The sequence below is a fragment of the Haliotis rufescens genome, unplaced genomic scaffold, assembly GCF_023055435.1.
Source record: "Haliotis rufescens isolate VD_foot unplaced genomic scaffold, xgHalRufe1.0.p SCAF_7, whole genome shotgun sequence".
NCBI lineage: Eukaryota > Metazoa > Mollusca > Gastropoda > Lepetellida > Haliotidae > Haliotis > Haliotis rufescens.
The window spans coordinates 39042076-39068261 of NW_025964361.1; the positions used below are offsets into that span (position 1 = coordinate 39042076).

A 26186-nucleotide genomic window follows, 5' to 3' on the forward strand; every position below is an offset into this window, starting at 1 on the left:
TGTGATACAAGGGGCGTTCAATAAGTTTTGCAACTTCAATATAAGACCAAGTCGCAGAATATCTTTTGCACTTTTATTTTTCAATATAATATCTCCATTCACCTCAATACACTTGTCCATTTGTCCTTCAAGCTTTTAATACCACTTTTATAGAAATCCGCAGATTGGCCCTCTAACCACGCCCCTGTGGCAGCCTTTATGTCCTCGTCATCCTGGAAGCGTCTTCCACGTAGGGCAGATTTCATTTGCCGGAACAGGAAATAGTCACTAGGGGCTATTTCTGGGATGTAGGGTGGGTGATTTAACTGTACAGCCTGGACGTTTGTTAACAGCTTAAACATTTCTAAAGATGGTATTGATGAATTTAGACAAGGATTTCAAATCTTTTACTCTTATGCTGGAAAAACGTATTTTCAATTTATACATATTAGGCCATTCGGAAAGATCTTTTTATAGTACACACCCTTGGAACTCTCGGTAATGGAACTGTGTCAGTTCTGCAGGAACTGGCCTTTCAATAATTCTTCAACTTTAAAAATCTAAAGCTAGCCATCACGAAGAACACATTGGGTTGTCAAATACTAGTATTTAACCGAGTCCACAATTATTTAATATTTACTTGACGAATGTTGTTCATGGAGGGTTATCAGAGATGCCAGCAAAGTTATGCGTAATAATTCTTTAAATATTATTTGTTAATTTTGGAGTTTGGTTATAGATTGCCATTTTATGCCAGGATAGAATAACACGTTTGTACATTTTGTTATACAGGGGTTCCCTTCCGAGTTCTCCATAAATCATGTAGTTTGGTGTTGCATTTCGAAGACCTGCTGCCAGTTTAAGAAATTTTAATGAACTTTTTCGAATAGTTTAATGTTTTCAAATGCCCAGATTTCAGAACAGTACATTAGGGTCGGAGCAATCAAAGTGTCAAATGCGGATATGAAACAATATAATGACAACATAGCTTTTGCTGCATTTTCTGTTAAAATTTTGATGGATTCTATTTCCCCCCCTTTTCTCTGTAATATCATTCCAAGGTAGGTATAATTATATGCAGCAGACCATACGCACGCGCGTGCACGCACGTCGCTATATAAGTGCGATAATCTTCAACTATGTCAAACCCCATAACACCCAAACTCACCGTATGAATATGAGCATGTTCATTATAACATTGATCCTCGATCCAAAAATCTTTCAGAGTTATTGACAATTGATACGTGTCTTCCCCATTCATGTTAACAAGTACCAATCGTCAAGATTCCCCGCAGGTGACAACCATTATGTGCCATTTCGATTTCCTTTCTCAGAGAAACAAAGCCTTTGGTCAACACAATGATTTCCGAGCCTCACACTACAACCTTACAAGATCATACAATCAATAATTAACTGTATAGATAACGGTTAGTTAGCTCTATTTGCTCCGAGTCAGAGCTGAGCGACTACCATGACAACGTTTAGCATCCGGAAGACCCCCAACAGAGCGCGGAGTCACGCGACCAATGGCAGTGCGTGACGTTCCGCAATTGTGACGTCATAGACGCATCTTCGCCCAAGTGGTAGTTGTTCATTAACAGATCGGAACAAGTGGAAGGTAGGTGTGTTTAGATATATATTTAGTTTGTCAGTTGTACTTATGTGTTAATACCCACTGTACACGCAATCTGTGGGCGACTTGTTCAACCTGAATTCCAATGACAAATCGTAAGTACAAATGTTTAGAGTCGCAGGACATACATAATATAAAACTTTTTATTGATGTAAAGATCAATTTCTGAATCACGAGTGTGTCTAATGTATTTACAATTTCAAATTCAAGTCTATTCCGTTTCTATTTCATAATGAACACGACACAAACATCTTCTTGTTGATAGAGTAAACCCACCAAAAGAATGACGTGAAAATCCCTTTCTCATATCTGTTTCGGTTGGAAATGAATTTCTCAAATGTATGTTTGATTATGATCTTATGGTACTCAATTTTACTTGATTATTGATACAGCGAGATTTGACAAATATTTGACTATGGTATTCAATGACATAGCACACTGTATTCACGCCGTATCCAAGCTACGCGAATCATCATCGATCTCCATTACGCGCTCATGTATGTCGAGCCATATACAAAAGTGTCTTCCTTCGGTCGATAGATGTTACAGTGCAATCTCTGTATCTCTGTAAGAATTTATCGCTGCACGGGTCGTGGAATACATTATACCTATGTGCCTCTTGTGTAATGGGCTGTACAGTAAACATAGGTTCAGTCATAGACGGGCCCTCATAAAACGCTTAGCAGTTTGTGTGTTCAATTTCCATTCCATTTATGAACCCTACATGGTGATCCGCAAGTGGTGTCGCACAAGAAATAAATCACTGTGTACTTGGCCAAGATGTTTCATACTCAGTGTGATTCAATACCCGTAATAAACTGTTGGGCGTGGGTCTTATACGAGTCGCGATCATTGTGGTTAATGTTCAAAGGCCCATTTTTCCCTTAGGTCATCGACCCTGAAAGGGGTTCGAATTCTAACTCACACACATCACTAAACGTGAAATCCTGGTGAGAATTGGTCTTCAGCAACCCATGCTTATCGTAAGAGGCGACTAACGGGATCGGGTGGTCAGTCTCGCTGACTTGGTTGATACATGTCATCGTATCTCAATTGCGTGGATCGATGCGCATGATGTCAATCACTGGATTGCCTGGTCCGGACTCGATTATTTAAAGACCGCCGTCATACAGCTGGAATATTGCGGCGTGCGGCGTGCGGCGTGCGGCGTGCGGCGTTAAACAACAAACAAACAAACAAACAAATAAGACATAACTAAACTACTCAGTAAGAGTCAACCGGAGACATTTTGGGTTTTACTTTAATGTTCTTTTAATATTGCTTTGATTGGATTTACAAAACGCATACATGTAAACATGTGTTAAGATGCTAAACACAAACTAAAGCTGGTTCCCTGTCCCACAGTGACTCGTTTATGATCTAAACATATTTATGATTGTGTATAACAGCTAAAAGAGTTTAGGGTCTAAATGTGGGGACTTTCTAAACATTCTAAAATTCTTATCATGTTTAGATTTTGGAGATGTTGTGTTTAGGCTGTGAGAAGACAGCTCATTTCATGTGTTTAGACCTTAAACTTTTAGATAGAATACTCCAAATGAGTATTGCATTTAGGATTTAACAGATCCCGAAACATGTTTAGACCTAAACATCCTGTATGTGTTTACATTCTCAACACATTATTTACAGTGTATGATGTTCATAGATAAGACATACATTAAAGGTAAGTATACATGACATTATCTTGGGGACTGATTACACAGTAATGTTTTTTGTTTCGCTCATTTATAAGGGCGTGGAATGTTCCAGTGATACCCCAAACAGGTCCGTTGTTTGAATCCCAGCATGCACGTGACTGGGGCAGTATATGGTCGCTTCGAACACTTCCTTCAACCTGTCCTTCGCATGGTGTATCCCGAGGAACATATGGATATATAGCATAATAATTACTTACATTTTGAAATAATGATACAACCGTTTTACGACGTCACATTTTCATCTATTCCAATTTCTTTGCATGAAGCGCGTACATGATGACATATAATTACAATCGGCCACAGAGATTATTAGAATTAATGATTTCAAGACATTTCCCAAATTTTCAATTCAGATCAGTGGTCTCAGGAGCCGAAATTGTTGCATCCCTTAGTCGTGCCAGTCGTGGCTTAAAATCCTAGGTTGGCTCCGATTTTAATCCTTGACGTACGCCATCTTATACCCCGTTCACATGCACAACATTTACTCACGTAAGTAATTTTACACATGTGTAACTATACATACGTGTGTATTTGTAAATATACTATGCGTTCACATGAAAAGCATCTTAGGTGTACAAATAAAGTATGTAAATGGTGTATGGCACATATATTCATCAGTTTTTTTCACGACTTTCAACACAAAACAGGTTGTTTTCCAATCAGAGTTGAATGAGAAGAGAGTAACTTTGCCGAAAATGTTTGCGTGAAGCAACTTGTGTTTGAATTGATTTGTACACAAAGTTTTGACTCCTTGAAACCAAATGAAAACACCGTCCGCCCAACTCTGTACATATGCATAAAAGTTGGAAACTTCAGAATACAGAACTGTTGAAAATTTGTTTGGTGTTGGTAATTCAACAAATAAATACACAACAGAAACGCGAGTACTAGACATGTTGGTAAATGTATGAAGAATTACTCATATTAAGAAATTTTAGATTGGTTCGACGCACAAACAAACATAATGCTATGCTGTGTGAACCGACGCTAATTAACGCATCACAAGTGACGTCATAGATCTATTGCTGGCGATGCACCATTTGTCTTGTGCAGGATTAGCGTGTAAAGTTTGGAAACACGTGCAGCATATCGTGATAAAAATAAAGACACTTTGGGGTCACATTTGACTGATTGTTAGTTTTGTCATTAAGTGGTACACATAAGAAACATCTCTTAACGTACATTCTTCTCTATATGTTTCTGCCGCCGTGATATTGCTGGAATATTGCAAAAAGCGGCGTAAAACCAAACTCACTCACTATATGTTTCTGTGGTTCACGTTTCTTTTGGCCGTGAGTATATTAATTCGATCGTCCTCTGACGTTGGTAAACATATACACACAGTGCAAATTGCAATTTACATTTGCATTTGCACCTGTTCCAGACATCATGCAAATTTGCTCCTGGTGTAAATATACACACACGAGTAAACGCGTTCACATGACAAGCATACTCACGTGTGTATTTCCACACACCTATGCAAATATGCACACATGTGTATAGAGGCGCATGTGAACGGGGTATTACCAGTGGTTGGCTTCAAAAGTCGGTTGTAAGCAGACAGTGACTCAACGTTCCTCCTATCTTATGTGTATGCTATTTTACTTATTTGCTTGTGGCTAAAACACTACATATAATACATTTCAATACAAATCTACATTTCAATACAAATAATTGTAATAGATCAATGATATCAATATAGAAAACACTAATATTAAAATGGCTTCCGCAACAAATGCAAAAACAGGTCAAATTACTTATTACGAAATGTGTTAAAATTTATATCTTTGAGTACGAGTGCCCAATTGTATGAATATCATGACCTACTTGTCATCAAGGTGATACTGTCAACTTCAAGTTTAGTGACGTCAAGTATAACGAATAGTCAGGTACTTGTAATTGTAAACAAAAGGAATTAGAGAAAGTACCATCATCTAAACTTGGCTGTGAAGCAAATCTCATTATAAACTATAATCCCCGGTGTTGGAATTGAGGTCCTGGCGGGAACGAAGGACACACTCATGTATCGAAGCCGCAATGCAGAGTTGCGTCCCTTTGTAGTGCCAGGATCCGCCGATCACGGGCTCGAATCCCTATATTCTATAATGTGGTACATGTCTACCACCTGCGTCATTTTCCTGGACATTTAGTTGAGACAAGTGTTATAAAATAGTAAACTTATATTCAAAGTAGCGTTAAACTCACTCACTCACTCGCACTATATATGTGGTACAAGAAATGATTGGCCTGTTGAGCATGGATAACTCCTGGTTGAGAGACTAATTCCAAGCTAAACGTAACGTTAACTCTATCTATCTGATATAGTGTTCTAAATAAACGTATATTCTTCAATCACGTGAATCGATGCTGGCAATACGAAGATGAATTGGTTTTCATGTCCCCAAGTTTTGTACACGACAGGGGGCCCAAATTCGCAAAGCGTTCAAAGGGCTACGACAGTCGTGATTCTATACTAAAAAATGGGAGTTGCTATTTTCGAAGCGCTACAGTCTTCAGTGGAACAGGGCCCAAGCCGCGAATAAAGCTGGGATAGTGCTGGGAGGGAATGAATAAATGGCGTGAATCGCAACAGTCCGCAAAACAGCATCACGGCTACATGTTCGTAATTGTATCTATGTGTCCTGATGTCTGAATACTACGATAGCCCCTTCATTTTTCTTAAAAGGATCCGGGGGCACGGGTGGCCCAGTCGTCTAAGGCGCCGCGATTCGCTGTGCAGAGTTGCGTCCCTTGGGCACGCCAGAAACGTGGGTTTCACCGAAGTGGTAAACGTCTGAGACCTGCATCACTTCGGGCTTTCCTCCCACATTAAGCTGACACGCCGTGATATAACTTGAATACTGTTAATAGCGGCGTTAAACCCGATTCATTTATCACTCACTTAAAAGGAGCCCCTAACTTCTACAACACCATTAAATGCTAAAAAAACCTATAGAAAGCGACCCTTTTTATATAAACCCTACGATGCACTTCAAGGGAGGGATACGGGTCTTTCCCATACTTAGACCCTAAACACGTGTAGCTCCTAAACATAGTCAGATCCAAAACTAGACCTGGGCCCACTTGCACAAAGCGATCTTAGCGCTAAGATGATCGTAACTCCAATATTTTAACATAGGCTTACAATAGTTGTAGCGCTAAGATCGCTTTGTGCAAGTGGGCCCTGAAGTACAGAACGCGTCAAAATTATGAGACAATGAACGTGTAAAGGTTTGTGTTTGGGATCTAAACACATGTTAACAATGTAGGCAATCCGCCCAGGCTGTCGGGGAACTATGGCACGCAATAAGCATGTTTAAACCACTGGATAATCATTTTAGTCTGTTTGTACGATGACAATACTGAACATCAGCAATATCCCGGAAACCCTGAAAAAAAGAATCCACTCTATGTGAGACCTACCCGTTAAGATCCGGGTTAGAATTGGTCTTCAGCAACCTTGCTTGCCGTAATAGTCGACCATGCTTGTCGTAAGAGGCGACTTTCGGGATCGGGTGGTCATGCTCGTTGACTTGGTTGATACATGTCATCGTATCCCAGTTACGTGGATCGATGCTCATGATGTCAATCACTGGATTGTCTGGTCCAGACTTGATTATTTCCATTAAAGCTGGAATATTGCTGAGTGCGGCGTTAAACAACAAACAAACAAACTATACGAGAACACCCATGTCGAGTTTGACAAAGAATACAGGATTCCTATATAATTCCTGTCCTCTGAAGAAACGACCCGCATTTCCACAGGAATTGCTTGTGAACAATCTATTTGAGTTGCTTACGTAGATAATGTGAAGTGTATGCGTCTATGGCTGGTTTAATGTCTTGATGACTTTACAAGGTGAATCAATCTACCACCACTTGTTTACTCATTCAGTAGGAATATATTTCCGGTATTATGCCAGGGTCGGTGTTGAAGACCTTTTGTTTATTGTCAGCGAAATAACGATAACGTTGTTACAGCACGGCAGGAATGCCAGACTTTAAGAAAGAGAAGATTGTTCCGTTACCAATGCTGCGTTCTGGCGGTGCGCCCAATCGAAGGAAACATTTGCCAAAGAATATATTCATGCTTGTTTCAATGTCTCCAACATTATAATTTAGTTATATCATGGCGTGACAGCTTGAAGTGCGAGGAAAGCCGAATTGTTACAGCTTTAGACGTTTACCGCTTTCGTGAAACCCATGAGCATGGGTATGATGCTGACAAACCTAGAAACATAGTCTGGGCGAATCTGGGATTCGAACACCGACCATAATTGTGTGGCTCGCCTAAAGTACACAACTCTCAACATGTCGAATTTCTGCCATCCCCGAACAAGGAACCTGACATGTACATTGTATGGTGTCGTGCAAAACTGCTCACTTAATTCAAATTCCATTTTTTAAATATGGACACCATGGCAACCACATTGATCGAGTCGGTAGCACCATTCAGCCATTCCTGTAACAATGTGGTGTATGTTATGTACAGTCTGAAGGTGGTATGAGTTGACAAAGACGGGCTGTTTGTGACCGTTCTCGCTTTGTGAGACTGGATACATCAATATTTTAATGCACTAAGAATGACAGACATGAGCTGCACACGCTATTCATCTTCACGAGGCTCGTATATTTACAAATAGCAATGCGTAATAGGCAGGTATTGAATAAGTATGGTTTTACGTCCCTTTTAGCAAAATTACAGCAATATCACGGCGGGGGGAACCAGAATGGGACAAGTGTTCGAGTTTCATGGTGTAACATCGTTACTGATCACGTGGTGTGTGTGTGTGTGTGTGTTGGGGGGGGGGGGGGGGGGGCGTTGAATGTTTCAGTGGTTTCGGTGTACGTGTATGATACAGTACATGCACATACAAAAGGATATTGTGATCTACGTCGACCTCTGTGTGGTCCTATCGACATACTGTCTGTCTGGTGAGTGGGTGGTTGAGTGAGTCGGGAAGAGTGGTATCTGGGTGAATGATTGAATTTTGATTAACGCCGCGTCTGCGCTCTTGCGAACCCGTGAAGATCCGGGTCAGACTATAGGTCTTCAGCAACCCATGCTTGCCGTAAAAGGCGACTATGCTTGTCGTAAGAGGCGACTACGGGATCGGGTGGTCAAGCTTGCGGACTTGGTTGATGCATGTCATCGTATCCCAATTGCGTGGATCGATGCCCATGACATCAATCACTGGATTGTCTCGTCCAGACTCGGATATTTACAGACCGCCGTCGACTAGCTGGGATTTTGCTGGGTGCGGCGTTAAACAAACAAACAAACAAACAAACAAACAAACAAACATTCGCGGCGATCTGTCCGGTGTGACGAGGTCCTCATTAGTCTATTGTGGGGGCGGTCGGGTAGCCTAGTGGTTAAAGCGTTCGTTCGTCACGCCGAAGACCCGGGTTCGATTCCCGACATGGGTACAATGAGTGAAGCCCATTTCTGGTGTCCCCAGTCGTGATATTGCTGGAATATTGCTAAAAGTGGCGTAAAACATTACTCACTCACTCACTCTACATAGCCGTACAGGCGACTACATTTGCCTCGGACAGCCTCTGTGACCTGATTGCGTAGGGTGGATCGATGCTCCTGTTGTCAACCACTCGTTCACGGCGTGTCAAGACCATACTCGAATTACTGGTGAGAAAGTGAGTATGGTTTTACGCTGTTTTTAACAATATTTCAGCAACATCACCAGAAATGGGCTTCACACATTGTACCCATGTCGGGAATCGAACCCGGGTCTTCGGCGTGACGAGCGAACGCTTTAACCATTAGGCTACCCGACCGCCCATCGTCGCTGTAGAAGTGGAATCATCTTGAACGCGACGTTAAATCCCATTTAACCTCACCTCACCTCCAGTAAATTGACTGAAAGGTGGCCTGTGTTACCAATTCCGGCTTGATCAACCTTTTTCAGAAAGTATCCAGACGGTTTGTTCCAAATGGACTTCGAGACAAATACGTTTCTTTCTGCCCTTTGCTCGGGTGCCTTTCATCGCCACGATTAGTTGATAGGGAAACAGCAATGCTGGGATATGCTTGTGGATCGATATCGTATGCGTCAATAATAAACAATAACACCTAGCAAAGATTGAGATTAGCGTCGATAAATCAAACGCCAATGGCAGTTATACCGTAGTTGATCAGCGAACCATAAACAGCATGTGTTCAGTTGAATCCCGATTTGTGTCAGGAGAATTCGAAATGTTCATAATATTAATAATATAACGCTTGCTGAATTATCGATCGCCATCGATTTAGCATGTTTAGTGTGTATTGAACCACGTCGGGTCTAAACGTCTTAAGTGCAATGGTCATTGTATCCGTTGTTTGTGAGAAAGGCAATCACCGACTGACGGGCCGGTCTTTTTCTACCTGTGTTGCCGATCTTCTGGTTTTGTCTCATCTCTTAAGTGAACCTGACTATAGGTTCATGAACTTCATTAGAAAGCCAGCGGGGGCATTAATATGTATTGTGTGTATTGTCTGTAAGTCTTAGCGCTGGTTGTGTGTGTGGCAGTGTGACAGTTGTTGTTGCATGTAAAGCGATATACCGATGGTGTGAGTGAGGTAGACTAACATTTAGTCTATGAAACAGTAAGTCTTATATTACACAATATCCTTCTTGACTCTAAAAAAATTAATTAATTTCCCTACGCTGATTTCATGTGGAATAGAGCTAGCTACAGCTGGCTAGGCTTGCTTTTGTATGCGTTTCTATATTGTTGTTTTTGCATAAAATAAATATATTCCACAGTCATGGTGCAGGACTATGAGTGAGGCTCTACCCAGCTTTCAGCAATATTTCAGCAATATTTCAGCAATATAAAGCCGACGGGTGTATGACGAGCGAATGCTTTAACCACTGGGCCACACAACAGCCCCAAATAACGATAGATATGCAACTGGAAACTAGTTAGGCACCACTATATATCTTTATCCATGTAATTTTTGAAATGGTACTTTTTTCGTCACAAAATTAATACAGGATAATAATAAACATTGTTTTATGCATGGAAATAGATAGTGATCTGTGCTCATTAATTTCCAGGTGTATAATTTCTCTTGGAACCTTGATAACTCTACAAGGATTTGTACTTCCATGTTAAAATAGTGTCCACTGTTGTCTATAATAGTTCAACAAATGATATTACAAACGCCTAACTCAGATCATGGGTATCCTTAGCATCAACGCGTACTGGGTTAACTACGGTATTTAATCTGCGCTCCATCTTGTTGCCTGGTAGTGTATCGATACAAGGAGTTTCTATTGGTACAAATATCAACCTGCATACATATCTCGTGTATCAATGCTGGAATATTGCTTAACGTGATTGTGTAACCCAAGCCTGAACTGACGGACGGACGGACGGACGGACGGACAACCGCCGGCAACATGACGTCCGCACAGCTTCAGTATATCTATAACGAGGTGAGGGGTTTTGTTTGTGGGTCCGTGTGATTTTATGGTGTCTGGTAACAAGATGTGATTTTTTTATAATGTTATTTTAAACATAAATTTATAAGATTTAAAAATTTGAATAAAATAATTGTTTGAATTTGAAATATCTTTTAAATAGTGTTTCTAAAAAATGCAGAAGCATGTTTCTTGGTATCAGCTGTCAGTTGTTTTCGCCTTTGACTCAGACATGTAAAAAATACACGTGTGGTCGTCTTATATTATGAAGAATAAGTAGTATATACTAATAATTAATTGAAAGTGGTGATCCCATTAAACATGTCTAAACTTAAGTAGCTTATTGTTTACATCAGGCAAAATATATTTTTACAACAGTTGTAGTAATGTTCGGAATAGTAATATGGTTTTAATAGTAATATGCCCCGGCCAATAAAATGGTTAATAAAAACTATTTCTCCAGTTTATGATAAATGCACGAGCACTGTTTCTACCGTTACTACGTGTATGTTTGTACAATGTTCCTCTATAGATTCTTAGTTTATCTTGGTTAGTGTATAAGTTGTAAATAATACACTGTGTCGTGAAAGCTGCATGATATACGTGCAGAGTGCTACTTTTATATATCCTAGTACCTCGCTTAGAAACACGCACATACCTGTAGTATCGAGCAACCACCGGCCATGCGACTATATATATACCCATTGTACATACTCAATGATTTGACGGGTTAATAATAAACATCAACAAATTATTATGAAAATTAGTAGATATCTATAATAGTTCGTTTCATCGTAAGTTTATGTTGGGTGATCTATTGTCTCTACCTTACGTGTGTGGTTTAACATGGACCGAGAGAAAATGAAACTGTCCCATTATTTCACAAGTGTTTACTTTCTGTCACCGATCGCGACGAGATGCCACGCCCCCTAACGACAAGAAAGCGTCCTGTGACAACACGATTGTGACGTCACATATAGGCCCTCGTTCAAGCCAATCTACGATCAATTGCGTGAAACATCCATGCTATTTGCTTTACGACTATCAATCTTTGATGATATTTCCGTGAGAGTGTGATTTGATGATATTTGTGTGCGTAAATATTGCATGAGCAGCGAGAATGGAAACACCTTGATTAAACATTACTTGTTGTTCATCGCATACTAAAGTCGTTCAGTCAATTATGTCTAATGTAAACAAATGTCTTCTGCTGAAATAATTGAATATTTATGTTTTTGTCACCTTTCTAAGGCAGAATGTAAGTAAACAGCCATCTGTTTTTAATGAGCAATATGCTATCTATATGTATAATTTAAAGATATTTACGAAATAATTCGTACAATTAGTACATGCGTAGCTTAAATCAGGCAAGTATGTAAATATAAATAAAGTGCGTCTGTTATCCTACGCGGTCATAGCGGGTGGGTGTAGGGTGGTGGGGTGGGGGTGGGTGGGAAGTTGGGGTGGGGGATGGGGGTGGGGGTGGGGGCATGTTGGGGGTCGGTGGCATTTTTAAAGAGTCATTACGTTCCCTTTAGATGATTACATATACAACTATGGTCATCAATTGTTATTTCATGAAGACAGAGAGAAAAAGAAATGCTAGTTGAACTCATAGATTGATTTTTAGAGAGATTGAAGTGCGCAAAAACAATAACACCCCAAAATACTGAACAGTTCAACATATTCGACTGACAGTATATTTTTTCAAGTAATACATCAGTGGAGATAAATGAAATATTTACCAAATCGTTATAATATCGATTCCCTTCTGTCTGATATATTGTTTGTCTGACTGAGATAGCTAAATACACAACGAAACGATGGGGCGAATATCGTATAAATGTCACATTGATCAATACATTTCGTTATAAAATGTTAATCAGTTTTCTAGTCAGTTATGGTGAGTAAAGTAATACGATATAATAAAAATCAATATTCTACCCGTTGTGCGAGACCGCCCAACCCGACGCCGCGTACGAAGTATAACTAGTCGTAGGAAAACAGCAGTAGCACACTTACGGTTTAATAGGATTTCTGTTCGGTAGAAATGGCGACCGACGTAATGTCTCGATTACAAAGTCCCTACACGGGCCTTGTAAACATCGACACTCGGGTAAGTTACACAAGATCAGTTAGAAGATTGTCTCGGGCATGTGTTTTGTTTCAAAATACATCTTTTGAAATATCTTTTCAGCTGGGAGAAGAAACACTGTCACCAACGTTTGTCAAGCATTTAGAACACTATTACGACCGGGCACCTGTCTCGGATAAGGCCAGGTGTTTGGAGCTGATCACTTCTATCAAACTCGGAGAAGAGGTGAAGAGGTCACAGGTTCGCCGGCCAAAAACAGCAATGCCTGCATTAGGTATATATCCCTATCATGAAAATACAGAAGTTATCCTAGTAAATAAAAGTATCGATTACCTCTGCGTAATGGCAAACTTTGAAAATTATTTAGTGTGAGAAATTATATGAAAGTGTGAATTGTTATTGGCATTAGTTATATTTCCTTGTATATTACACAATGTCAGATGTAAGTTTTATATTTAGTTTGATCCGACATTTGTCTTAGTAATTTTCGGATAAATTCATATTTTCTTTTTCATTCTCATTAAAATCGTAACTTTTTGACGAAGAATTGTGGCGAATCGGAGTTAAACACTCATTTTCATCATTTTATGCGATTATAAATGTGTTCTTCTATTATTGAAATCACACCTAATTGCAACTTGAGATAGATTGATTGATTCGGAATGAGCACTGTTTGTTCTGAAGCTAAATTGTTTGTTTTTCATCAGCGAACATAATCGCATGCATTGTTCAATAAATGTTCACATTCTCCCTGCAGGGGGGTCGGAGACAATGGAGGACATACTAAGTCCCTACAAGACTACTTACAAGCGGGAGTACATCAAACGGAGGGACCCAGATGTCCGAGCGCTCAGGTGAGTACTTATTCCTGTGACCAATAAATACACTATTCACACTATTGATCTAATCTGTAAAATATACATTTTTTATCTGTTAAGGATGAGTTGATCGTTTATATATTTTGATATACGCAGGACAAGAGAATAAATATAAACAACAGAAATAAAAGTACCCAAAAAATATTAGTGAACATGTATAGTATAGAATCGAACCTTACCATCGTTTCTATAGTGACGACTATTTTGAGTATGGACATAATCGATGACGCTTTTGTCAGTTTGGATGTTTCTCTGTTTACTCGTGATTGATTATGCAAAATCAACAGTTTGTTTATTTAAGTGTGTATGCCTTGCTACAGATCTAAACAACCGGAACTCCTTAGTTTACCTTATACAAGTAGACCCAAACATGTGTTTCAAAGTAAATAATCAATCAGTATATGATTATCGAAGATAAATATTGACCTATGCATGTGTGCCGCTGTGCGTGTACTTAACTAATTGTGATATTACCAGTTTTGTAAGGAACGGTGTATGTTAACATTAAATGTTGGTATTTTGCACAGTCATTATTCGAATTATCAGTGTTTAAACATCACAACATACTCCCAGTTGGGGTACTACACATTTTTTCGACAGGATAATCTATTTTTCCAAACACTTCAAACAAACTGATGAAATAACTATATTACAAACAAACGTTCAACTACCTCTCTAACGTCAATCACCCACAAAAACGAGTCTCCAGTCTTGATAAGATATTTCCACTATTGACATAAACCTTCTCAGCCTCGAGTTCAGACCTACTTGCAGTGATTGGTTTGTGAAACAAATAATGTGCAGTTTATAACTTAGACGCACTTGAAATGCGTCCGCCCTCCACCTTGAGCACATTTAGCTTTGTCAGGAGTTCTTATTTGACATCAAACCCTCTCAGGGCCCCTGGTATTGCTAAAGTAAATTGTGCAAGGGAACATCTACGCTCATATCACGACCTCAGCTTGAAGTAGTATGCTGTTATTGCATTGACAACTTACCTTTGGCTGGGTGTCGATGGCAGAAAGGTATTACTGAGGACAAACGCTGTACTGTTATCTTATTTCTTCAGTACCATCTCAGACTATATTTCTTTGCACTACTATTGATTTTAACATATATAATATATGGTTTTAGGATACATGTGAGAAAACCCTTCCCATAACAATAAAAACAACGACGTATTAACAATATCAATAATGAACCGATAAGACACGTGCACGTAATTGTGTTACGTCTATAGTTTAGGGTCTGTATACAAGATATTTCGTAAATTATAATATTTCGTTATACTTTGTCATTATGAATATGTTCTTTTGCTATTTCATACCCAATAAGACAGTTGTATGGGGAACTGACATGGATTTTGTTGTAACCATGATGTTCAAACAAATGATAAGATTTGAGCAACTATTTCAAACAAAAAGTGCAAGGTAGCTTTTGAGACAGCCAGATTACTTGTCGACTGTGTATGGCTAGGATTGTGTGTGTGAACCGTGGTTGAGCAGAAGGTTTGAATGCAATTGTACATATCGATCTCGCTATCGATCCGTGTCTGCCCTCATCACTTCAGCTATTGATCTATGTCAAAATCATAGCCCCTCGAGCAGTTCAATATCCTCTATTGACACGGAACTCTCATTGGTAACCGCCCTCACGCTCCGTCTGAAATGAACAGCGGGTTCTATAATATATTGAAATGGCTTCTACATGCTGATCAGGTTGACGGTATTATATACGGTTCGCTTCACTGCTTTTTGAATTAATATTTCTGGACTCAATTTATGTAGATGTTGTCCAAACAATGGTTCAAAGAAAAGGAATCTTTACACATTGTCAAATATAGGCAACGGGAATTTTGTAATAAATATTTAATTTTGCCAACGTAGGCGGTGAGAGTAAAGACACATCACAATGAAATATGGTGAACTGAAAGTTTATTTTAGATAGGAGCTGGTGTTCTTGCGAGGATTTGGTATCTGGAAAAAATGTTTTTCATAATCGGTCTTTCAACACTGGCCATTTTAAGAAGAAATATTTTTAACATCAGTTATTTTACCAATCATAAAAGAGCAACATGTTTTTGGTAACAAATTTACTACAATGAACTGAACATCTCATCTTCCATATGACAAAAAAATTAATTACCCTCAATTTAATTTTTCTCACTGTCTCCTTAGATGGGTTATTTTTTTCGAAAATATTCCAGATACCTATTCTCCAAATATTCCTTTACTCTAAACCCTGGTCAGTGTTCGCGACGCGGTATGAACCAATGCCAGCATGTCAGTCACCATAGTTACTAGAAAAACAGTAAAATTCCGAAGTATGTGAACGTATATCCATTATCGTCATAGCAAGGTCATGTACGGCGTATAACAGCGTTAATTATATAACGGCAGCCGATTATCAGCTTCAAACTCCTATAAAGTGGTAATTATACACGAGATCGGCGTTCAGATCGAGATAAGGAACTACATGATACGGCCATAAACGGTGGCATTATGAATATACAGTATAATGTGATCATAATCTCGAGCTTATCGTGTGCCCCAATCTTAAGGTCACTGAACAAAGAAGTTTAAGCTTTGAAATGACTTTGATTTTACACCCCTTTGACTTTTTTGTTTTTATTCATAATTGGACTTGCAACTTCAGAGACCACTGCGTGGAGACACCGAGTGCAGATACACATAACTCTACATTAAACACACTGCATGCAAAGATGACCGTATGTTTGAGACAGTAGTCATTCGATGAGTCTGGGACTATCTGACCTCTTATGATTTAAGTTCAACGTGGAACACGTGTTTTCCTCACGTTCTTGCAAAGCCTGATTGTTTTTCGACCTTCTTCATTGTTATAAACGTTTATCATCGAACCCGCGTTGCAAGCGAATATTTTAACCATGTACTGTGCTACCCCACCGCCCTGCTTCGTATGAATACATGTACTTAGATCATAGTTATTGGCGAAATCAGATCCTCAGATATGACCTGGGTGATCGTGTCATCGTAACTCGACCCCTGCCTAAACTATCAACGACAACATGGCTTGTCTGGTCCGGACGCGATCGCTCTTGGTTTTGCTCGACTTGAAACATATTTACTCACTCATAGCGTCTTCACATTCGATACTGTGGCTGTCAAATTATTCTTATTCAAAAGCCCACCAACTAATGCTCACGTCTTCACAGACCCATGACGTCCCAGGCTTACACCAACGCCTTCAGCCTTAGCGGCCCTGTGGGCAATACCACCTACCATACGGACTACCACGCCAAAAGGGAGGCGCAGCAAGACCAAGTCAGAAGCGGGTCGGCTTCCGGTACACGGAAAAACAACCCACACCCTTCAAATGTGAGTCTGTATTCGGAATCTGTACTCGGACCCTAGATCGAACCCATTTCGTGGTTCGAAGATTGGTGCGCTTATTTTCATGTCATTTTCTGGTACTGTATCCAAAATTTAAACCATGTCGTGTTTAGTAGGGTTGGACATATTTCGTGGTGTAACTCAAGGAACTCAATTTAAAGGGAGACTACTCTCAGATCAATGGCAGTCCTATCAAATTGTATTGAAGTCATTCCAAAATGACTTTCTGTGTCCCCTCCTTGATCCTCCATTTTCCAGTTTCTTTCCACTAGAAACCCAATATTCGACATAAATACCCAGTGCCCTATGCAGTAATATTAAAGGTAACCCCATATATGTAATAAAATGTATAATTTCTGATGTATGGTCGGTGTCGGAGTCTTGACCAGACAGTCCAGTGATTGACATCATGCGCATCGATCCACGCAATTGGGATACGATGACATGCATCAAACCAAGTCAGCGAGCCTGACCACCAGATCCCGTTAGTCTTAGGTCCCACGGCAAGCATGGGTTGCCGAAGACCTATTCTACCCCGGATCTCCACGGGTCTTGTTTTTCAGAGGCAAAGTACGGCCAACGGCAACATGCTGGCGGATTGGGTATTAAATGGAGAGAAGAGTCGCGTTGTGCATGCGAAAGCAGAAACATGTAAATGTATTTTACATATTGTATAATATTTTTCATCACACTTTTTTTTTATTCTATCAAGGCGTTCATGGTCTGGAGGTTCCCGTCCAATAAGAACCCTGTACCGGATGTGACGCCATGGACAGAGCAAGTGACGAACGAGAAGCTGAACCAGGTCCACAGAAGGCTGTGTTCCTCCACGTACCAGAACGACTACCTCGGTATACCGCAAGGTCGGGACACAAACATAATCTGCTCATCTATGACCAACACTTACGATAATGACGTCGGGTATAACGACGCAGCTGTTTTCTAACGGGTGGTTCAATATGTAAAACATCACATCTTCAAAATAATACAAAAGCAAGGACATTTGTTTTTCTTAATCTGTAATTTTCACAACGACGTACAATGTAGGTAAATGCGTGCCGGTATTGTTATATATATTTTTCAGTTATATTTCGTTCACTCGTCATTCTGAAAACACGTGTTCAGCTCTCAAACATGTATCAGATACGCGCCCTCTCCGAAATATTGATGGAACATTGCCACTCACTTACTCTTTGTTGTTCAAAAGGTTTCCAGGTACGAAGTGCATATAACCTTCCGGGAGATTGGCGGGAAAATATACCATACACACTAGACTCCGTACAGCGATACTCCTACCAAGGCACTTCCCCACAGAATGAGCTCCGAGTTCCAACAACGAGATACGGAAGCAACCCAAAGAAGCAACTCCCGGCCAACGGCGGAAGTAAGTACAGTCAGAATCTGCTTTGCAAAGGCTGGATCCGGGCGGCGGGGTAGCTTAGAGGTTTAGTGGTTAAATCACGGTTCCATTCTACAAATGGGTAAAATGTGTGTTTCTGGTGTGTCCCTCGTGATATTGCTGGAATACTACTCAAAGTGGTGTAAAACATCACTAACTCTAATGCACCCAGTATCGCTGAATGCCATATCTACCATATAGTGGTTTCCTTGCTCGGGGCCAATATCACCTAGTAAGCAAAAGCTGTAAAGCTGTAGAAAATACCTATCATTGGATGTATATACGTGTTTATTACATACACCCCTTAACTCACCTTATATACATGTGACTCATAAAGATTCCAGGTTAGAATTGGTCTTCATCAACCCATGCTTGCAAGAAGAGACTAACAGGATCAGCCGGTCAGACACATTGACTTGGTTGATGCATGTGATCGTATCCCAATTGCGTAGATTGGTGCTCATGATGTCAATCACTGGATTGCCCGGTCCAGACTATTGTTTCCAATATCGACCCCATGGAAAGATCCATAAATAGAGTGATTAGAAAAGTTAAACTTTATAAAGTTCTAAAGTGTCGGGCAAAAGAAAGTATACACTCACGTTTGATGGTGGCTAAGAAATGAAACAAACAAGAAATGGTTATTTATTCCATGGTGATGTATTTGATACCGGTATCATAGTTGTACTTTAGACCCCAAGTTCACAGTGTCCAGCGACTGTTTTCAGCCTATTAAGTATGTAAGTATGTATGACATGGCAATAAGCTTAGCACCCTTGAATTTTAACTTTGTTCAGATGGACCTCTTAACAAACCACCACCCCCTCTTCCAGATAGAATTTGCCCCTAATGTTTTAAACAGTTTAATAAGAGAATTTTTGAAGATGAATTACATTTTTTTATAACATGGCCTTTTTATGAAGACTTAAGACAAGCACTTTTTAAATATTGCATGTTATTAAATCCCACCTTTACAAATCTGACTGATTTGAACAAACTGATATTTATTTTAAAGTCAGAAAATGTACAAGTCTTATTAGCAAGCACACCTTATAAGATGTATAAACGTAAACAATGATTTAATTCATGAACATTATGTTAACTATCAATATTATCATGTATAAAATGTTTTGTATAGGATGCAAACATTATCCTTCATATGTTTAATAAACTGATGTCTTTATTGATTTCTTGTGTCGCATAAGCGTGATGGCTGGGCGTTACTTTTACATTATATGTCCATTTTGTTTTTGTATATACAAAGTCTATGTAACGCGTGACACATAAATAAACCGTTTCTTTCTCTGTAACTGTTTGGCAAAATTCAGTTTTCAAGCAGGAACTTTCCTTCGCCAGGCAGTTTATATCGTACAGAAAACACTTTATGAAATAGGCCGCATAAGCCAAGATTAGTTAATCTCTAGAATAAGTCATTGTAGGCAGTGTCGTAACCTGCTTATCCTTCTGATTAGCCGGCCTCTCCTCTCCGTTAACCCGACTGAGCACATTATCCCGAACCTTGCCTGAGAAACCCCATTGAACAAAACCGATCTGCGGTCATATCAGATTAGTTGACTTCAACAAATCGATATCCTAATCCGAATATCTCTGTGGCAAAGGCAATTAAATCGTTGAGTTTATTAGCTTGATTTCCCCCTTTGTATAGCCACCTACTCAATCTGTCGTAATTCGATTCGGATCGTTGTCGTAAAGAATTCAGCTCCGATGTCGTGATTGAAATTACATGTACCCGTGACGTCACACACTTCGCTGATTATGCGGATGGTAAATCGCATTTAATTGGGATATGTCGTATTTGTCAGCAGCGCAATCCTATTTCTGTCAGAATTACGTGATGATAAATGATATAATGACCGCGACAGTTCTCGCGTCGTGATGGAATGTTTTCCCGTCTTGGCATATTTTTATACAATGTTAACGACATTAAGTTGGTGAAGACGCCAAGAAGTGCAGACAAGCTATCGTTCGAAGCGACAGTAACTACTACACTGTGTCTTTTCCTGATAGTGTTAAGTATTAATCATGCATGTCAAAGTGATGCATGACAAACTGTAGCCAGTAGAATCACGCATCACGCTTTGCATTACAAGAAAACAAAAAAAACAAGGAAAAGAAAATCAAGCTGTAACCCAAAAAGTGAAACACTTAATTAAAGGAAAGTTGTTTATGGTGCTGCTCTGTGGAGAATAATCAACGATTAACGACGATGTTTTTAAAGTTCTTAATTACACTTAATGGTACTTACTTTTTAATGGCGCTTTTGTTGACGAGGCAAAGTTAATACATAATTCCAAGTTTCGCGAAATTTATTCTATATATACAGAACAAATCAAGTTAGGGATCATGAAATATTTTTATATACCGAAGACATTTACAGAAACCGTTTTTGAGAATGAGACTGAATGAATGTTGAGTTGTCAACAATATACAAAAGGTAACCTACTGTTTTAATGACGTATAATGAATAATTGTTACTGTCATGGCATTTTGTTTCTATCAAACAGGATGTGATTTCATATTTCTACAACTGTTTAATCAGCTTAAAAACTCGCTTAAATTCATAAATTTTCCTTAAAAGCACATTCATTACATTCAATCTTACACCTTTTTGAGCACTTCCGGTCTTGTTACTGCTTGGACTTGAGACAACCACTGGCTGCACGTGACCCAACTACAAGTGCGCGTGTTCCCAACTAAAGGGATGGGCCGTGTACCTGCTCAGGCAAACCCAATATTCTGGTTTTGTAACAAAGCTTTCTGTTGTTTCTTGAAATAATAATGCTTCGGAATAAAAATGAAAATCTTAGATGAACATACACGTAGTTATTTTTTTATAGATGCCAGTAATATCCAGGGGTAGTGTGATGTATGATGTAGATGTGGGAACCGTATCTCTGTGTTACTTCCCATAACCCTTTTTGATTTTGACTGTCGCTATATACACTCGTTTATAGGGACCAGCCCAGTGGTTCGGTTACCACGGCTCTGGGTGATATCCCTAGAACGAGCTTTGTCTTCGGGAGATATTCTTATATTCTGTTTATTACCTAAATTCTCACACTAAACCCAAACCCAAGATCAATTTTAACTCTAAATATGATTTCTTTTGACACCTTTCCCTGTCTTCAGTTCCAACAGCGAACAACTACTTGAACAGCATCAAGTCGCGAACTACGTACGACCGCCACTACAACGAGAACGCCGGCCCCGTCGTACGCCAGATCCGAGATGTCGGGAATAAGTTGGGCATAGAGACTCTCCGAAGACACTACGAGAGAGCTTCAGGTGAAGGTGAGTATGGGAGATAACCGTGTTGTGTTTTGTGTCACTAAGGGAGGTTACTCTCGTTACTGCAGTGCTTTCTTTCTTTGTATGCAGTTGAAATTTGACATGAGCACATCACGTCTATGGCACTTTGCGGTGTTGTAAGCTTTTAGTAACTAGCTCTGGTTTGATAGTTGCTGGATCATATATGAACATATATTTCATACGAGTGAGTGAGTGAGTATGGTTTTACGCCGCTTTTACCACTATACAAGCAATATCACGGGTGGGGACACAAGAAATAGGCTTCACACATTGTACCTATTTGGGGAATCGAACCCGGGTCTTCCGCGTGACGAGCGAACGTTTAACCACTAGGCTACCCAACCGCCCCTGTTACAAACGAACAGGATTGGAAGAATGATGAAATTAAAACAGAATGTGAGAATTTGTGTTCAGAGAACAATAAAGGTGGACATGACAAAATGACGGAAGTGCAAATGGAAACTCTATAATTAATGTACATGTATGTTACAAAATTGTTTGCCTCAGTATCACAAGCCGTTTCATAATCTTTGGTATGGGGATATATAATTATTGTACAATTACGATGTTTGTGTAGATTCTTAAAAAGGTGTAATCACAATATGCACGTTGGAAAATGTCCGAGTCAACCGCAGTCCAAGCAAACTTATTGAATTAATTAAAACCCCTCTTTGCTTGCCAGTAGTCAAATTGTAATGTGTATGTATACTGAAACAAAGAAGTCAGTGAGTATGAATGTGTTTTGAGATATTTTTTGTAGTGAATACTGAGCACACAATTATTCATGATCGCGATCTTTTTTTTGGTCAGTATATTACACACAGGTAAAAGACCCGTGAAGATCCGGGGTAGAATAGGTCTTCAGCAACCCATGTTTGCCGTATAAGGCGACTATGCTTGTCAGAAGAGGCGACTAACGAGATCGAGTGGTCAGACTCGATGACTTAGTTGATGCATGTCATCGATCCCATTTGCGTGGATCGATGCTCATGCTGGATTGTCTGGTCCAGACTTGATTATTTACAGACCGCCGTCATATAGCTGGAATATTGCTGAGTGCGGCGTTAAACAACAAACAAACCAACAAACACACACGTAATGTCTTAGTCAGACACAAGTTACCAATTACAACGTCTACAGCTTAGCCCGAAAATGAGTACCACATCGTTGATCATAGTCTTCGTTTTGTGACTGTTTACCTTCTAGCGGCTTACAATGCAGCATGGGTTGTATACTCCACAGGGAGCTGATAATGAAAATCAAGTGCACACTGATCCATTGACCAGAGTGAAAATGTTAGCATTTCGAGCACGTAAAGGTTGTATAGAGGCTAGCGCAATATAACTACACACAATATTATTAAGGGGCGGTCGGGTAGCCTAGTGGTTAAAGCGTTCGCTCGTCACGCCGAAGACCCGAGTTCGATTCCCGACATGGGTACAATGTGTGAAGCCCATTTCTTGTGTCCCCCCGCCGTGATAGTGCTGGAATATTGCTAAAAGCGGCCTAAAACCATACTCACTCACTCACAATATTATTATAATTTATTATTATTTGTGTCGCATCAGAAACAATTTTACAGCCGATTTCCCGAATTTTAAAGACGTGGGTCAAAGTAGAACTGACACGGATGTTCCAACTTCGTTGTATTTCAGAGCGGGAACTGTTTGGCAGGTTGATAGATGCCTACCAGGAACCTAACAGCCAATGGCCGCCTAAACCATCAGCACGCGCATGTTCACGGCCGATGGTTCCGGCCAGCACTTCCGTCACAAATTTCTGCACAGCACCAATGCCTACACCACCTCCGAGCGCCCCCGGGCCTCAGACTCCGCACGTGCTGTCTTCGTAACCATTTGGCCGTGTTACACGTGCTGATTGTTGTATCTGTATGCTTTTGTTGTGTTTAAAGATTGTGCACGTAATCAGCTTATATCACGAACGTGTCATTGTTTGTTTAGATCTGTTTCGATTTGTTGCGTCCGGTGCTGATGTACCTTACAGGGTTTCGTCTGTGTGATCATGGAATCTATTGGGACATTTCAAGTTTACTAAAAATTATGTGTAGACGGTGTGTGAAATAATTTTTCAACAGTACAAGCCAGCCTGGCTCGCTTGGTATTTTTAGATATGAGTAGCCATTGTGTGTTTTTACACTACCAAATAAAAGAAGAAATTTGGTAAGAGAGAAAGAAAATTTAGTTTCCTCAAGGTCAGGGTCAATGTCAAACAGGTTTGTATCAGAACTAGAAATAAGGGAACATAATAGGCACGGCAAATATTTCAGTTTACCGGGAAATTCCCTCTTCGAACTTTCATGTCTGACAACTAAATAACAAAATATTATACTGGATGGAAAATTAAGTTAGCGAGTCTGGCTGTCTTGATTTCATTTTCACTAGCCAGAGAGAAAATAATGTAGTCACGGGCTACCGGGCTGGCTTTTATTTCACACACTGCGTTTAGATCATGTTTCATCTTATAGATATAATTGTTGTATACAAATTATGAATGTGATATTTTACTGCACGCGGATTTGTTTACCAATTAAGTGGTATATTGGATATTTAGTGAAGTTGGATGCTTACGTATTTAAAATTGTTTTTAAAACCCCCAAATGTTCACATAACCATGACATTAAAATATCATATGTCTTTACTCGGAGGCATTGGTCGTTAATTATTAAAATCTTAACGTATTTGCTAAACTATTATTTGTCATGTATACCTTTCAAGGATTGGCATTCATTAAGCCTACACAAGCAATACAACATCTATTGCAAATTATTGTCATACACTTTATTCAGAGATGCAGCAAACCGGAAGAGCAGTTTCCGCCATGCCTCTGGCGTCAGGAAGGCTAACCCCGCTTGAAACTACTACCCCGAAGCCGGATCTGACCAGAGTATCAGACTGGCCCGGACCTCTGGCTCCATGGTGACATTAGCGCATGCGTACTTCTTAGGCATGCGTATATCTCTAATACGGATAACCGCAAAAAGGTTTTTATTTTTCAAATTCAGACATGTTGTGACGATTTGTAACTTTCGGGAGACCATTGTGAGCAGGAATTACATTAGCCTTTTAGCACAAACCAACTGTTTAGTTGATCAACAAGTGAATTATTCGGCTTATTGCAGATGTTGTAAGTTTTTTGTTTTTTTTGTCTTTCGGAGTCCATAGTCCTTACATCGGATGTACAATTATTTACTTTTATGGTGTTTTCGGGACATGATTAAGACATGCACCTATGGTTTCGTGTCCCCGACAATGACGCTTTCTAGTCATTGTCATAATGAAAATGAAATTCCTTATGTTTAGGTTCAGTATTTGTGAAAAGTATGTACATCAACCCTTTCGGTCCTCATCATAGTGATACAAGGAATGACCACCACTTTGGATCCGCCATGTTGGAAGAGGCGGGTACATTCTCATGATGGTCGGAATTGTACAAAGGACTCTTAAGGATTTTCATATGATTATGTAAAAAAAATTTTTGTCGCTTTTATTTGCGTATTCTCTTTCTAGTTTCGCAGTTTTCACATTAATCCCGCACTGCAAGTTGTGTCTGATATGGGTATTCTCACATTGATGACGTACAGTTCATGCATTGGTACCATGGCCCTGCAACATGTGAACGTGCAGCCTGTGGGACGATTTTCGATAGTTGCAAAGAGAAACCTTATTCATGTTGTATAATTGTATGTTCTTGTACATATGTGTATATGGTTGTATTTAATGACATCTTGTTAACCCCTCTACTGCTGAGACAGATTGTATATTTTGCTATCAGTTCCTCTGTTAGTTCAGCCTGGCTGATGGGGGTGAGATCCAGGCGGTCACTGTTGCTGCCTTAATAAACCAGTATTAGAAGCATTGTCAATTGTTTTGTTTCATCGACAAATCGGTTGTAACCTATACTAACAATAGTCATATTAAAATATGAGTACTATGTATCCAAGTAATATTAATATTCCAGTCTTGGCTGGGTACGACACACAATCAGCCAGGTCACACACTGTATGTTTGGTGTTTGGTGCCGCACTCGGCAATATTTTAACTATATGACGGCAGTCTGTTAATAATCGAGTCAGGACCAGACAATCCAGTGATTGTCATCATGACATCAATCCACGCAATTGGGTCAGCGAGCCCGACAACCTGATCCCGTTAGTCACCTTTTTACGACAAGCATTGCTGACTTTTACGACAAGCATGGGTTGATGAAGACCTATTCTAACCCGGATCTTCACGGGTCTCATCACTTGCAAAATGTTTGCGAGACAGATCTTTCTTCGTGTTTGGAAAGAGGTGGAAATCTGAAGGTGTCAAATATGGTGAATAAAGCCACAGTTAT

General features: G+C 39.7%; 1 protein-coding gene across 5 annotated transcripts; it reads left to right on the plus strand.

Annotated features, from left to right (window-relative positions):
• Positions 1-1476: 1476 nt before the first annotated feature.
• Positions 1477-25707, plus strand: LOC124144186 (testis-expressed protein 26-like). Of its 5 annotated transcripts, none has more exons than XM_046513468.2 (8): positions 1477-1597; positions 12955-13126; positions 13610-13706; positions 16924-17086; positions 17814-17964; positions 18309-18485; positions 21651-21812; positions 23486-24777. In XM_046513468.2, the coding sequence occupies exons 2-8, from the start codon at positions 13114-13116 to the stop codon at positions 23680-23682; spliced, it is 960 nt and encodes a 319-aa protein (XP_046369424.2). In that variant the 5' UTR covers positions 1477-1597; positions 12955-13113; the 3' UTR covers positions 23683-24777. The 5 variants fall into 5 exon arrangements, with proteins under 5 accessions (XP_046369424.2, XP_046369425.2, XP_046369422.2 ...); XM_046513469.2 differs by lacking the exon at positions 1477-1597 and adding an exon at positions 1689-1707; XM_046513466.2 differs by lacking the exon at positions 1477-1597 and adding an exon at positions 10623-10772.
• Positions 25708-26186: the final 479 nt, after the last annotated feature.

Coding starts and splice junctions, on each gene's coding strand:
- LOC124144186 (XM_046513465.2), top strand. CDS start 12,808: ATGGCGACCGACGTAATGTCTCGATTACAAAGTCCCTACACGGGCCTT. Junction 12,874..12,954: donor TTGTAAACATCGACACTCGG/GTAAGTTACACA, acceptor ATATCTTTTCAG/CTGGGAGAAGAAACACTGTC. Junction 13,707..16,923: donor CCAGATGTCCGAGCGCTCAG/GTGAGTACTTAT, acceptor ACGTCTTCACAG/ACCCATGACGTCCCAGGCTT.